This window comes from Culex pipiens, chromosome 2 (assembly GCF_016801865.2).
Source record: "Culex pipiens pallens isolate TS chromosome 2, TS_CPP_V2, whole genome shotgun sequence".
NCBI lineage: Eukaryota > Metazoa > Arthropoda > Insecta > Diptera > Culicidae > Culex > Culex pipiens.
Window position 1 is genome coordinate 3,873,885 of NC_068938.1, and position 15,514 is coordinate 3,889,398.

Genomic DNA, 15,514 nt, shown 5'->3' on the forward strand with positions numbered 1-15,514 from the left:
CAATTAAAATTAATATTTATTTACGATCACTCCCACTGAAAGTTGATCCCTGATGCTGGTGCCACCGTCAATCGAAAAACGTTCAAGTGGAATTCTAATTACATTAAAACCCATTCAGTAGGAACAAAGCTGACAACAGCCAGACAGTTATTGATGAGTTTTCCTCCAGCCCCCTTCACTTCTCAACCTCCACCACAACGGCGATGAAATTCGATCAACTAAATTGAATTTTTTGAGATTCGTAACCCCCGCAACAAACACGCCACTCCTACGCGTACGCTTTTAAACCCCAAGCCCCCTTCTGAAAGGAGATACTCTCCGGAAATTAAAGGTGAAAGTTCACCGCACGCAATTTTCCTGCTCATTTGCCTGGAGCACGCCCACGCCCATGGTGGGTGGAACAAGAGAAAAAAAGGCACACCAACAACAACAAAAGCGCTTTATTTATCAATTTTCGTAATTTGGTCGAGTGGTTTGATGGCAGTAGGCGCTGGGAAGCAGCTAACAGACAGAAAAGCGACTGTCCGTCACACTTTGAAGTTTTCTTCAAAATGTCACTCTTGAGTGTTTTTTGGGTGAGCGCTGGCAGCAATTGGTTCCTTCCGGAAGTTCCTCCCGCGTTCAATTTGGGAAATTAATTTGATTTGGCGGTCCGTGGGCGGACATGGACTACGTCAACATGTATAATAACTTCGGAGTCATAATGGAGGGAAAATACATACAGTGAGTCAAATATTTGTCCGTACCCCCCTGTACGGAAAATGTTTGTGATATAAAAGTACATAAAATTCGACTAAAGTGCCATGTTTTATACATCAATCGACGCGGCAGAATGTCCTCTTTAAGACACTGTCATTGGATTTGCAAAAAACTTTTTCTTAAAAAATACAAAAATAGTTTACTGAAAAAAGTCAAATAAAGAGGTCAAATAATTGTCCGTACCCCTTGTAAAAGTGCAAAATCTGATCGATTTAAGTGAATTTATTTATGAAATGTTGTTTCTGTGTCAAATACTAGTACCTCTAGCCAGTTTGTGACAACTTTGAACTTGTGATAACTTTGTTTAGTTAGTTTATATTAAAAATTTGAATGAATTTAGTTTTTTATGTAAAACTTATCAAAAAATTAGTTTATAAACAACTATTTTTATAAAATTGCTATTTTATGTTGTAAGAGTCTCTATTCAACAAGTTTTAACAATATTTGTTCGAAATATACATTGTTTTCATCTTTTTTATTGACATTTTTCGACCAAAAATACTGTTTCGGAACAATACCGTTAAACAATCCGGATTGTCCCGGAACCGGTTTAACCCCTCGGAGGGAAATTTTGTGGTGGTCAGATAGAGGACAAAAAAACCCACCTCTTGCAATTTAAAGCATCCAATTTCGTCCACTACAGCCCGATTACGAGTCCCTAGTCTGAAATTTGAAATTTTCACTTTCCGTACTGAGAATTTCTGTACCGTCCTGGGACAGAATGTTTTGCTCGGGGAATTTGAAAATTTCAAATTTCAGACTAGGGACTCGTAATCGGGCTGTAGTGGACGAAATTGGATGCTTTAAATTGCAAGAGGTGGGTTTTTTTGTCCTCTATCTGACCACCACAAAATTTCCCTCCGAGGGGTTAAACCGGTTCCGGGACAATCCGGATTGTTTAACGGTATTGTTCCGAAACAGTATTTTTGGTCGAAAAATGTCAATAAAACAGATGAAAACAATGTATATTTCGAACAAATATTGTTAAAACTTGTTGAATAGAGACTCTTACAACATAAAATAGCAATTTTATAAAAATAGTTGTTCATAAACTAATATTTTGATAAGTTTTACATAAAAAACTAAATTTAATCCAATTTTTAATATAAACTAACTAAACAAAGTTATCACAAGTTCAAAGTTGTCACAAACTGGCTAGAGGTACTAGTATTTGACACAGAAACAACATTTCATAAATGAATTCACTTAAATCGATTAGATTTTGTACTTTTATTAGGGGTACGGACAATTATTTGACCTCTTTATTTGACTTTTTTCAGTAAACTATTTTTGTATTTTTTAAGAAAAAGTTTTTTGCAAATCCAATGACAGTGTCTTAAAGAGGACATTCTGCCGCGTCGATTGATGTATAAAACATGGCACTTTAGTCGAATTTTATGTACTTTTATATCACAAACATTTTCCGTACGGGGGGTACGGACAAATATTTGACTCACTGTAGAAGTTAATGAATCAAAAATCTTCTAACAAAATTAACTTTTCATTAGGGCGAATTCGTAGATGTAATCAAGCAGCTTAACCCTTTCTTAGTCAGCGTTAACTGTCACTAGAGAAAGTGGGAAAGACTGTTTGTTTACATCTACGGTTTCGCTCTATTGAAAATTTTATATGGGATTAGGCACCGTTTCGGGGACAACTTCAACTCTTTGATTTCAAACGGATTTCTTTTGAGCAAGTCTGGATTTTTTTTGAAAAGGTCCCATAAACCAAATTTTCAGTTTTTGATTTTTGGGTGTTTTTTAATACTCCTGACTCAAGGCGGTTTCAAAAACACCCAAAAAGCAAAAACTGGAAATTTGGACCTTTAAAAAAAATCTCCAGAAATCTTTCCCAATCCGGAAATGGAAAAAAATAAAAATTTATATTTTCGAGTATAAGGCTCCATACAATTTTGACAACTGTGCATACAAAAATGGTGAGTAATTATTCGAAAATCTGTATCTCTTGAAGGAATTTTCTGATCGGTTTGGTGTCTTTGGCAAAGTTATAGATCTGGAGTTTTTTTTAAAAGGTCCAATTAACCAAATTTCAAGTTTTTGCTATTTGGGTGTTTTTGAAACCGCCTTGAGTATTAAAAACACCCAAAAAGCAAAAAATAAAAATTTGGTTTATTGGACCCTTTCAAAAAAAAAAAAAAAAAACTCTGGAGACATTGATGAGGGCTACTCAGAAAATAACGGTACACGGATATTTTTTGGCCTATTTTTTATCAACTTTTTCGAATATTTTATTATTTTTTCTTAGTTTTTTTTGCCAACTTTTTAACCATAAAAAACCATTGCATTTTTTTTGCCACAGTGTTATGATTTATTTGATGAAATTCTTTTTTTTTTGAAAAAAAATTGCACTCACATTTTTTTTTACTTCAGTTTTTTTTCAGTGATGAAATGTGAAATCGAAAAATTTTAAGTCTCACCCAAACAGCCCCTCAAAACCCAAGAGTTAAACTATAGTGATTTTTTTTCTTTTCGAAATAGTAGTTTATGCAACAAGTTGCAAAAAGAGGATTTTTTTTCAGCACGAGTCGTACATTTATCCAACGAGGTTCACCGAGTTGGATAAATACGAAGAGTGCTGAAAAAATCAAGTTTTGCAACGAGTTCCATACAACATTTTTTGCAATTCCAAAAAACACACACTGAGTGAAATTGTATGTCAAATTTTCATGTATTTTGTCAATAAATCGTTTTAATCAAATTTTTTTTTGAAAAGTGTTACTTTTCTAAACAAGTGCTGAAAACTTCAACTTTTCAGCACCCATTTGAGTGCTGAAAAGTAGAACTTTTCAGCATTTATTTTGAAAAGTGTTGCTATTCGATTCAGTTATTTTTGGTATAGAAAAGTAGGCTATTTCGTCGTTCAAGAATGACAGGAAAAGTAAGTAGTTTCACGACGGAATTGCAAAAAAACGTTTTGATAATTTTGTAATCAAGACTAACTTTTCAAAAGGGTCAAATATTCAATAATAAGGGTTCCAAAAAGTTGAAATGGCTCCCAAAATGCATGAAATCGTCCGATTTTTGTTGTCACCATTTAAAAAGAGAGTTAAAAAATTTAACTTTTCGATATATTTGAAAAAAAAAAAATGTCAGAAAAAGACTCGAGTTGTACATGGTAAGTTGGCTTATTGATTTTCCACGCTCAAAAAGTACTATTTTCATTGGGACCGTAATTCCAAAATATCAAATTTTACGAAACTATGTCGTATAATATATTTTTAATTATTCTGCAACATTTTTTAATTTTTTTTTCACCAATTTGTAACGTGATACTAAAAGAAAATCGTTTCTAATTGTTTTGTTCTTTTGAGTATCGTACGATTGTGCTTAATAAGAAATTATCAACCGAATAGAACCAAAAAAAAAATTAGTGAAATTCGTAAAAATGACTTATTAGGCATTGCAAAACAAGTTTTATCTTGTTTCAACAGCAATAAACAATTTGCCTGTCTTTTGAATCTTGTTTAAATTATTTTTATTTTTTAATCTGTCTTATCAATATATTCATTGAAAATCAAGCAGCAATAAAAATATCTGTCATAAAAAATAAGAAAATATTAGGCTTAATAATTTTTTACGCTGAAAAAATCCAAGATCCACGAGCTTAATCATCAAACTTCATAAAAAAATCATGAGGCTTCAGAAAAATCTTAGATTTGGGAAATGATCCCTTTTTCGGCCCATTTCTAATATCGGCTTATCAGAACTTTGATCATGAATTACAGCATCAATTAAGAGTTTTGATTGTTTCGAATAATACTCTTTATTGTTGATGTATTTGAAAGTGTTGTTTGAATAGCAGCAAACTGCAAAAGGGGCGAGAATAGGTTGAAAAGCTTTTTTTACTTCCTCTACTCTGAAAAGGCAGATTTTTTAGATAAGCACAATTAATTTAATCTTGAATATACCAAATTCGAATCATCTAAATTTGGTTAGGTAGAATACTTTAAAAAATAGGTAGTCAAATTGTAATTAAATAACATGAAAATATGATTCAATAAAGTGAGTTTTCGAAGAAAAACTGATAAAATACTATCCATTATCCAAATAGTGATCTACAATCACAATCTACAATTGTTTGTCCATTCTAATGGTTTAATTAATTATTTCATATTCACAAAGTTTGCTGTGATTTCATCATTTAAAATAAATTAATTCGTTTGATCAAAATCTGAGCATTGATAACAAAACTAATAAAAATACTAATATTTTCATGTAAACTTTCATAAGATTTTATTGAAAAATTTAAAATAATAAAAAAACAAAGATTTAACATGTGGATACAGTTAAACAAACAAAAAGCAAAGTTTCTAGGAATTGAAATTCTTGAAAAAATGCAATATTCTTGAAATAATTTTCTAAATAATTGACAAAACGAGGGAATAATTAACGCATAACCCACTTTCATGTCCAGTTTCAATATTTATTTTATTTCGTTTTTTTAACAGTGTTACTTTTATGTCAAATGTGTGTATTGTTATGAGTGTTCTTCCGTCTGCGTGGGATAAGTGTTTTTTTAGTAATGATCAACGATGGAATAATCATCATCAAGAGAAAAAATCCGAAGGGAGCATGGCTCTCCTCTCTCGTGCACGAAAGAGCGATAAAAGGAATCTAAATAAATCATCATCTTGATTATTCGGCGGAACATCTTTTAAGCGATTTTAAGCGATTTTATCAAGGTAATTCACAAAAAAAATCATCAGCAGATTGATTTTTTGGAGAAGTTTGATAAAAATTCTACAGTTCAACTATATTTTCAAAGCAATTTAAGCCTTAGTTTTATGAATCAGATCTTATGGGTTATAATTGTTGAAAATTTAGATAGGATTAGAAAAAAAATATTCCATTGTAACAGTTTTTGAAAACATATTTTTAAAGGACATTTATGCGAAAAGAGGCAGTTTTCATGTATCACTAAAAAAAATCATCTTGTTCAGTTTTGCACAGTATTTTGGTTGCGGCCTCAAAACCTGAAATTTACTCCTCAAATCCGAATGAACAGCTCAATAAACCCAACGAAATCCCCTAACTAAGTGAATCACAGTGGAGCACATCCCAGATGCTACCATGGAGCAATCGCCATAAAGAAGGTGATTATTCTAGTCAGTATCACAAGTTTGCGCCCCTAAACTGGGTCACCATCGCCACCACCACCACAGCAATTCCAAATCTCTGGTCCAATTTAGAATTTACGCTCCACTGGATACCAATCTGGCAGCAAGGCAAGGCACCAGTCACGAATTCGCAATCAATTCGAATTCGAGTATTCGTTTACTGTGCTTCGTTTTTTTTCTGTTGGATTTGTATTCCACTAAAAGCAGCAGACAAAGTCAAGCAGATTTCACTCTCTATCGTCAATGTATGAATTTATCACCGAAACGAGCTTCGATACTGTTGTCCTCTTCTAACACCCGGAAAAGCTCGACCAAAAGCAGTCAGCAGGATCAAGCAGCAGCAGCAGATTGCAACTTAGCGAAGCTCTCGAACGAGGTCATATAACTCACTTTACGGTTAGTAGTGGCACTACAACGGCACTATAGTGCTGACTAGACTGACTGTGGAAATCTGTGTGAGTGTCGCGGGGAAAATCGCTGGCATTTTCTCGCTTTTGTTAAGAATTTTGTGATAAATTTTCACGCTCTTTATCGGCGTAGGACGAAACGGGTTCCTACGTTGGTTAAGGGGTTACGAATACATCACGAGCAAATCTCTATATTTATAGTGCCAACATCTCCAGCTGTTCACTAAACACACTCACTAAATTACTCACAATCTTCACGGTTAGCGTCAACGTCACGCAAGAACAAAACCTCAGCATGTTTACACTCACAAAAATATCACTTCACTAGCAGCACGGCTTTTATTTGCAGCAGTTTTCAGCAGTTTTCAGCGACATCCTAAAAATAGCTCCAGAGCAGGCAGCGGCGCATTAGTCTAGAGCGTATTATTTCGCGGAAAAACAAACATTTGCGGAAACGAGCAAATCCCGCGCGCGCACGCCACATAATTTCGGGTTTGTTGTTGTTTATTGTGTAAAACAACGAGGGGAGCTAGGGCTGGAGCTAGTATTACAGTAGTAGTTACCTGCATCTTTTTATCCAACATGAAATTACAGCCACTGCACCAAATATGATGACACCGAATGTACACCAGAGGGCACCCTGGAAGGAAAAGAAATAAAGAGAAAAGCAAAGGAATTATGTAGGACGGAAGTTTTCCCAGCGTGTGCAGATTTTTCTTGTTCCGGGAACATTGAGTTTTGAGGGGAAAGTTTTCCCAGGACCAGAATTATGGAAATGTGATGAAAATTGTGGAGATGAAATGTCTTTGTTTCTGGGGTGAGCTGCACTGCACAGCTGCAGGGTAGTGAATTAAGTTATTTGAAGATGAATTCAAATTAGAGCCGGTCGTTCAAAAGTGAAATGTGCAATTATACAATCTGGACCAAAACTCGCATTATAACATTTTATGGCAATTTTTTCATGATTTTTTCTTTAATTCCTTTGTTTGCAGCTTCTGGTAAAAAAAGAAAAGGTAATTGTTAAACATTCATTTATTTTTCGATAACAGACTAGAACAATGTCAATATTAAAAAAATTGAGTGATTTTGGCAAATATCAAAGTTAAATATACACACATATAATACTGTAATACACTGTGTATGTTAATCTTAACTCAAGCGTTTGGCATGGCCGATAAGCATTTTAATTTTCTTTCATCGATACAAATCTTAATACTAATTTGAGGGGTAATCATACAAAACGCTGAGTAAATATTTAAAAAGTCTTAGTACCAATGCCGTGACATAATCAGAATCATTTTGCTTGTAAATTCTGTGCATTTTGAAAATATTAAAAAATAAAATGTTTCGCTAGGTAAAAAACTAATATTTTTTCAAAAAAAATCAATTCAAAAAGCATTTTTAGCATGTTTTTAAAAAAAAACTAACTTAATCCACCTATGTGGTTGATGCCTTCCTCACTTTTTACCAAAAATGGGTAATATGAGTGGTTTCGACACACATTTCAGAATTTTTTAGATCCAGAAAAAAAGAACACAGATATAACTTATGTGGTAATAACTCGAGACAGGGTTGCCAGATCTTCAATGTTTTGGACTCATTGAAAAGGCCTCTCAATTACCTAACCAACGATGGGTCGGATGATGGATCCGGACATAGTTTACATACATTTAGGTGAGATCCGGCTTTAAAAAAGTACATAAATATCACTTAAGTGGTAATAACTCGAGACAGGGTTGCCAGATTTTCAATGTTTTGGACTCTTTGGAAAGCCCTTTCAATTGCCTAATCAACGATGGGTCGGATGATGGATCCGGACATAGTTTACATGCATTTAAGTGAGATCCGGCTTCAAAAAGTACATAAATTTCACTGAAGTGGTAATAACACGAGACAGGGTTGCCAGATCTTCAATGTTTTTGACTCATTGGAAAGCCCTTTCAATTATCTAACCAACGATGGGTCGGATGATGGATCCGGACATCGTTTACATACATTTAAGTGAGATCCGGATTCAAAAAAGTACATAAATATCACTTATGTGGTAATAACTCGAGACAGGGTTGCCAGATCTTCAATGTTTTGGACTCATTGGAAAGCCCTTTAAATTGCCTAACCTACGATGGGTCGGATGATGGATCCGGACATCGTTTACATACATTTAAGTGGGATCCGGCTTCAAAAAAGTACATAAATATCACTTAAGTGTTAATAACTCGAGACAGGGTTGCCAGATCTTCAATGTTTTGGACTCATTGGAAATCCCTTTCAATTACCTAACCAACGATGGGTCGGATGATGGATCCGGACATCGTTTACACTATATGATTGAGATCCGGATCAAAAGTATAAAGAACTAGTCAGCCAACAGTGTTTATTGACTCGCTACATTGTTTGATGAAGAGATTTTCAAACATTTGGGTAATTTTCGAGCAATTCCAACAAAAATATTAAAAATTTGATTTTTTGAGAGTTCATTTTTGGCCTAAAACGTACCTCAGCTTTAGACAGCTGTCGAAATGACAGGTTTTGTTCTAGGAACGAGATTTTTTTCAGCTAGGTCATCTCATCCCCTACACTATCCTTTTCACATAATTAAGTTTCATTGAGAAAAACTTGAGAAATGGTAAAATCCGTAAAAAAATATTTTGACCCAATCTCACTCCATAGACTCACTGACGGTAATCTATGTGCAATGGGTTTCCTACAAAGAACCCTTGAAAATTTAATCCAGATCCCGAGCAGACGGAAATAACTTGGGAATATTTTGTTTTTTTTTTTGATATTTGAAAATACTAGGCCAATAACATTTTATGTTATCTATAACAAGATTTGTTATTCATTGTTATGATTTTTTTGTTATTGGATTGTTATTGTAATAACAGACTAATAACACTTTAAGTTCTTCTTCGAACAATTCTTTGTTATTATTATTTTTTTATTTTAACAGCTAATCCGATCATCCCAATAACAGTTGGAGTTATTCTTCCATAACAAAAAATGTTATTTCAAAATATTTTTGGCTTTCAACCAATATCAGACCAATAACAATTTTTGTTATGATAACATAAACTGTTATTAAACCTTTATGCAAAAAATATTTTTTTAAGAAGATTCCATAACAATTTCTATTATTTTAACAGTTTTTGTTATCGAAATGGCATGAATTTTGTTATGACCGTCTGCCCGGGATTAGCCTTTGTTTTGATTAAAAGGTTCTTTTCAAAATTGGCCCATACAAAGATTTGTTCGAAAAATAACTGAAAGTGTTATTACTCTGTTATTACAATAACAAAAAAACACAACGTTGAATTACAAATCATGTTATAAGTATCATAAAATTATTTATGATTTTCGTCTGCTCGGGTTTCCTAAAACTGGTTGCATGAAATTGGTGACAAGTTTGAAAAGTTTATTGCGTACATTAAATTCCAATTAAGTACTTTAGTAGTACTTTATCTCTAATGTTATTCTTTACAATTAATGGAACACTGTTTTAAAATTAAAGTTTTTTATCAGATTTAGTTGATTTTGTAGAAACCTCAAATCATCATATGGATCCAAATTTCCCCGCAACATTTTTGCTCGGTTCACATATTTATGCACTGCCAAATTCCGTATTTACTCGCTCTGCTGCATCACCAAGGAGCGCAATCCATGACAACGACAACGACGCCGGCGGTGGTTTTCGCGTGTCTGAACCAGAGAGATTTGCTCCTTTTTTTGCAACAGCAAAATTCCAGGGTCGTAACTAGCTTGCAGCAGCAGTTTCTAGTTTGTGATTTTCAAACCAGTTATTTCCACAAACCTTGAAATTCACCGAAGGTTTGTTTCCATTTTCATTGCCAGCTTTGTGCAATTTTCATGGAAACTTGCCAAACCGTAAGACGCGGCGCGGCGATGGTTTATTGTTTATTAGATTCGTTCGCAGTTTTCCGGGTGCTAAACTAGGTTACAATGCAAGAGTGTAAGTCGGAAATGATGACGCTAACGGGCGTCGCGACGCCACCGAATCGAGGTGGTGATGCTGATGACAACTGCGGTTAGCTGGCTGGTTTATGATAAAAACTATCTTTCTCTTTTGAGTGGAAGTGGATTTTACGGGAAGGTTACATGTCGCTGCATGGTGCAGTGCTCCAACTTTTTTGCGAGTAAAAATTATGCAAATGGATATGGGAGAAAGTCACACGAGACAGTTCTCGAGATGTGGAATGCATGTCACTGAAGCTGTAACGAGCTGGGTTGGCCTGGTTTAACATGGTTTGCAGAGATTATGCACTACATGCTGCGAGTGACACTGATACTTGGAATACATTTGTTACAATGTGCTGTCCGTGGAATAGGGGAAAGCATCCAACAAATTTTCAAATAATTACAATGTAGATATCGTGGCTCCAAAAGAAGCTGTATCGATGAAGCCAATTAACTTTGTTGTCTGCTACCTAAACCGCTACCAACAAGATCAACCTCCGAATGACATCATAAAAATAATCTTTTACTTAGGAATAGGATAATAAAAATTTATTGCTCTCCGTTGATGGTGGTGGGAGTGGGATTAAGTCGCTCCCGACAACCAGATCTTCAGAGAGTGTTATTTTCCCGTGCTGATTGCCGGTATCTGTCGTCTGAATTTTACTGCAAAAACAACAGAAGCGAAAGAATCGTTCCAAGTCGCAGCGGGCAAACAAGAAGGTAACGTCAATGCTAATAAATCACACTAATTGTGACAAATAAGGATTGACGACACTCTGGAACGTTTAGTTTCTTTGGTTTTTATTGCTGGTGACACGTGCCCACGGGGGGGGAGAGGAAAAAAGTTGTTGTTTTGTGAGGGTTTTTCTCTGTTTTGTTTCTGAGTTGATGAAGCAAACTCATGGCGGTCAATTAACATCAATACTTACAATCCAGAAGTGTGGCGACGAGGTGTTGTTACTGTTGGGGTGCAAATCTACTTTCATTTCCTCTCACACTAGCTCAAAGTCACGGTGACCTGCAGAAGGATACAAGGGAAAGTATGGTTAGTTTTTTAAAGGTACAGCAAACGGATGATTGTTTGGTTAGTCCACCCCAACCAGCTACGATTGTAAATATTTTGGTCGCTGACTGATTTATATTTTTTGGTAAGAAGCAATTCTCACAAAAATGAGTATTTTTTTAAACTTATTTTTTGTATAACTATACTATATAAAAAATGCTATTGAGAACGGATTTTCTTATCGACTTAGAGTATAGGGTATTGCTAAGGACCCCTCAGAAAAAAATGTCATTCGAATTTTCATCAAAAAAAAAAATTAAAAAAAAATGCATTTCGCAAAATAACCATTTCGTTTTAATTTTTTTTGTAAAAATAAAAATTGTGGAATACATAAAAATCGAAAAAATATGACTATAGAATGCCATAATTTTTTTTATTATATTTCGGATTTTGGCAACGCCCAAATTCAATTTCATATTTTTGGTCTCAAAATTCTTTAAAAACATTAATTAACCTGCTTCTACTCAAAATTTAATTTACTTTCAAAGCAAGTAATGCCTTTTATCGTAAATCCATATTTTTTGAGAGTCAAAAAGTCATCTATTTGATTTATTCCGTGATTTTTGAATATTCCTTTAAATTACACCCTTAAAGTTGAAGAGATAACGATGTTTATTGATGGTTCTCCCACACAAATATAAGTAGTTTTTGCCTAAAAATAACTTTTTCAGATTTCCCGATTTTGACATCAAAAAATCACGCCGTGTTTTCAGAAAAAAATGAAATATTTTAAATTTGCAATTCGTGCACAATTTGTTTGCTGAGATAGAGCCGCTTTAAAAAAAAAGAAACACGAAAACAACCCACCATTTTCTAATGACGATATCTCAGCAACTAATGGTCCGATTTTCAATGTTAATACATGAAACATTTGTGAAATTTTCCGATCTTTTCGAAAAAAATATTTTAATTTTTTTAATTCTAGACTAGCATTTTAAATGGGCGTAATATTCAATATTTGGCCCTTTTAAAATGTTAGTCTTGATTTAAAAAAAATATTTTTTTCAAAAAGATCGGAAAATTCCACAAATGTTTCATGTATTAACATTGAAAATCGGACCATTAGTTGCTGAGATATCGTCATTAGAAAATTATGGGTTGTTTTGGTGAGATTAAGAAAACTTCAATTTTCGTGTTTCTTTTTCTTAAAGTCGCTCTATCTCAGCAATCCGAGGTCTTATCTCCAATGCCTCTTTGACAATTTTATAGCAAAAATATTTTTATAAATCGTCACTTATGGTCACTATTTTTAAAAATCGAAAAACTGCAAATATTTCGCTAAAATCAAACTTTCGGTGGCTATATCTTGAAAACGGAGCCCTTTATAAAAAAATCTGTAAAGTACTTTTCGATTGCAAATTCAATTTTGCATTAAAAAATAATTGCATGAAACTTCGATTTTTTTTCTCCAAAAATCACTGTTTTTTTTACAAAAATTCATAGCTCGGCGGCAGACCATGTTTCTCTATGGCTCAAAAGTTGAGGATTTTTGTCCCCTAAAACATATCAAAATATCTCGAAAATAAAAAAAAATACGTATTTTGGGAAATTGAGTTTTAGTGAAAAAACTAACCTAATCCACCTATGTGGTTAATGCCTTCCTCACTTTTTACCAAAAATGGGTAATATGAGTGGTTTGGACACACATTTCAGCTTTTTTTAGTTCCAGAAAAAAACACAGATATAACTCATGTGGTAATAACTCGAGACAGGGTTGTCAGATCTTCAATGTTTTGGACTCGTTGGAAAGGCCTTTCAATTACCTAACCAACGATGGGTCGGATGATGGATCCGGACATAGTTTACATACATTTAGGTGAGATCCGGCTTCAAAAAAGTACATAAATATCACTTAAGTGGTCATAACTCAAGATAGGGTTGCCAGATCTTCAATGTTTTGAACTCATTGGAAATGCCTCTCAATTTTCTAACCAACGATGGGTCGGACGATGGTTCCGAACATAGTTTACATACATTTAGGTGAGATCCGGCTTCAAAAAAGTACATAAATATCACTTAAGTGGTCATAACTCGAGACAGGGTTGCCAGATCTTCAATGTTTTGGACACATTGGAAAGGCCTTTCAATTACCTAACCAACGATGGGTTGGATGATGGATCCGGACATAGTTTACATACATTTAGGTGAGATCCGGCTTCAAAAAAGTACATAAATATCACTTAAGTGGTCATAACTCGAGACAGGGTTGCCAGATCTTCAATGTTTTGGACTCGTTGGAAAGGCCTTTCAATTACCTAACCAACGATGGGTCGGATGATGGATCCGGACATAGTTTACATACATTTAGGTGAGATCCGGCTTCAAAAAAGTACATAAATATCACTTAAGTGGTCATAACTCAAAATAGGGTTGCCAGATCTTCAATGTTTTGAACTCATTGGAAATGCCTCTCAATTTCCTAACCAACGATGGGTCGGACGATGGTTCCGAACATAGTTTACATACATTTAGGTGAGATCCGGCTTCAAAAAAGTACATAAATATCACTTAAGTGGTCATAACTCGAGACAGGGTTGCCAGATCTTCAATGTTTTGGACACATTGGAAAGGCCTTTCAATTACCTAACCAACGATGGGTTGGATGATGGATCCGGACATAGTTTACATACATTTAGGTGAGATCCGGCTTCAAAAAAGTACATAAATATCACTTAAGTGGTCATAACTCGAGACAGGGTTGCCAGATCTTCAATGTTTTGGACTCGTTGGAAAGGCCTTTCAATTACCTAACCAACGATGGGTCGGATGATGGATCCGGACATAGTTTACATACATTTAGGTGAGATCCGGCTTCAAAAAAGTACATAAATATCACTTAAGTGGTCATAACTCAAAATAGGGTTGCCAGATCTTCAATGTTTTGAACTCATTGGAAATGCCTCTCAATTTCCTAACCAACGATGGGTCGGACGATGGTTCCGAACATAGTTTACATACATTTAGGTGAGATCCGGCTTCAAAAAAGTACATAAATATCACTTAAGTGGTCATAACTCAAGATAGGGTTGCCAGATCTTCAATGTTTTGAACTCATTGGAAATGCCTCTCAATTTTCTAACCAACGATGGGTCGGACGATGGTTCCGAACATAGTTTACATACATTTAGGTGAGATCCGGCTTCAAAAAAGTACATAAATATCACTTAAGTGGTCATAACTCGAGACAGGGTTGCCAGATCTTCAATGTTTTGGACACATTGGAAAGGCCTTTCAATTACCTAACCAACGATGGGTTGGATGATGGATCCGGACATAGTTTACATACATTTAGGTGAGATCCGGCTTCAAAAAAGTACATAAATATCACTTAAGTGGTCATAACTCGAGACAGGGTTGCCAGATCTTCAATGTTTTGGACTCGTTGGAAAGGCCTTTCAATTACCTAACCAACGATGGATCGGATGATGGATCCGGACATAGTTTACATACATTTAGGTGAGATCCGGCTTCAAAAAAGTACATAAATATCACTTAAGTGGTCATAACTCAAAATAGGGTTGCCAGATCTTCAATGTTTTGAACTCATTGGAAATGCCTCTCAATTTCCTAACCAACGATGGGTCGGACGATGGTTCCGAACATAGTTTACATACATTTAGGTGAGATCCGGCTTCAAAAAAGTACATAAATATCACTTAAGTGGTCATAACTCGAGACAGGGTTGCCAGATCTTCAATGTTTTGGACACATTGGAAAGGCCTTTCAATTACCTAACCAACGATGGGTTGGATGATGGATCCGGACATAGTTTACATACATTTAGGTGAGATCCGGCTTCAAAAAAGTACATAAATATCACTTAAGTGGTCATAACTCGAGACAGGGTTGCCAGATCTTCAATGTTTTGGACTCGTTGGAAAGGCCTTTCAATTACCTAACCAACGATGGGTCGGATGATGGATCCGGACATAGTTTACATACATTTAGGTGAGATCCGGCTTCAAAAAAGTACATAAATATCACTTAAGTGGTCATAACTCGAGACAGGGTTGCCAGATCTTCAATGTTTTGAACTCATTGGAAATGCCTCTCAATTTCCTAACCAACGATGGGTCGGACGATGGTTCCGAACATAGTTTACATACATTTAGGTGAGATCCGGCTTCAAAAAAGTACATAAATATCACTTAAGTGGTCAAACTCGAGACAGGGTTG

The 15,514-nt window shown here is 34.9% G+C and overlaps 1 protein-coding gene across 1 annotated transcript in view; it reads right to left on the minus strand.

The window, feature by feature from the left end:
• Positions 1 to 15,514, minus strand: part of LOC120412454 (slowpoke-binding protein-like) — a 141,199-nt gene that overhangs the window by 96,338 nt on the left and 29,347 nt on the right. The window contains exons 2-3 of the mRNA XM_039572923.2: positions 11,205 to 11,293; positions 6,867 to 6,943 (exon numbers count right to left, since the gene is read on the minus strand). Coding sequence (XP_039428857.1) covers positions 6,867 to 6,943; positions 11,205 to 11,261 — 134 coding nt within the window. The 5' untranslated portion in view covers positions 11,262 to 11,293. The remainder of the gene's footprint in view (positions 1 to 6,866; positions 6,944 to 11,204; positions 11,294 to 15,514) is intronic.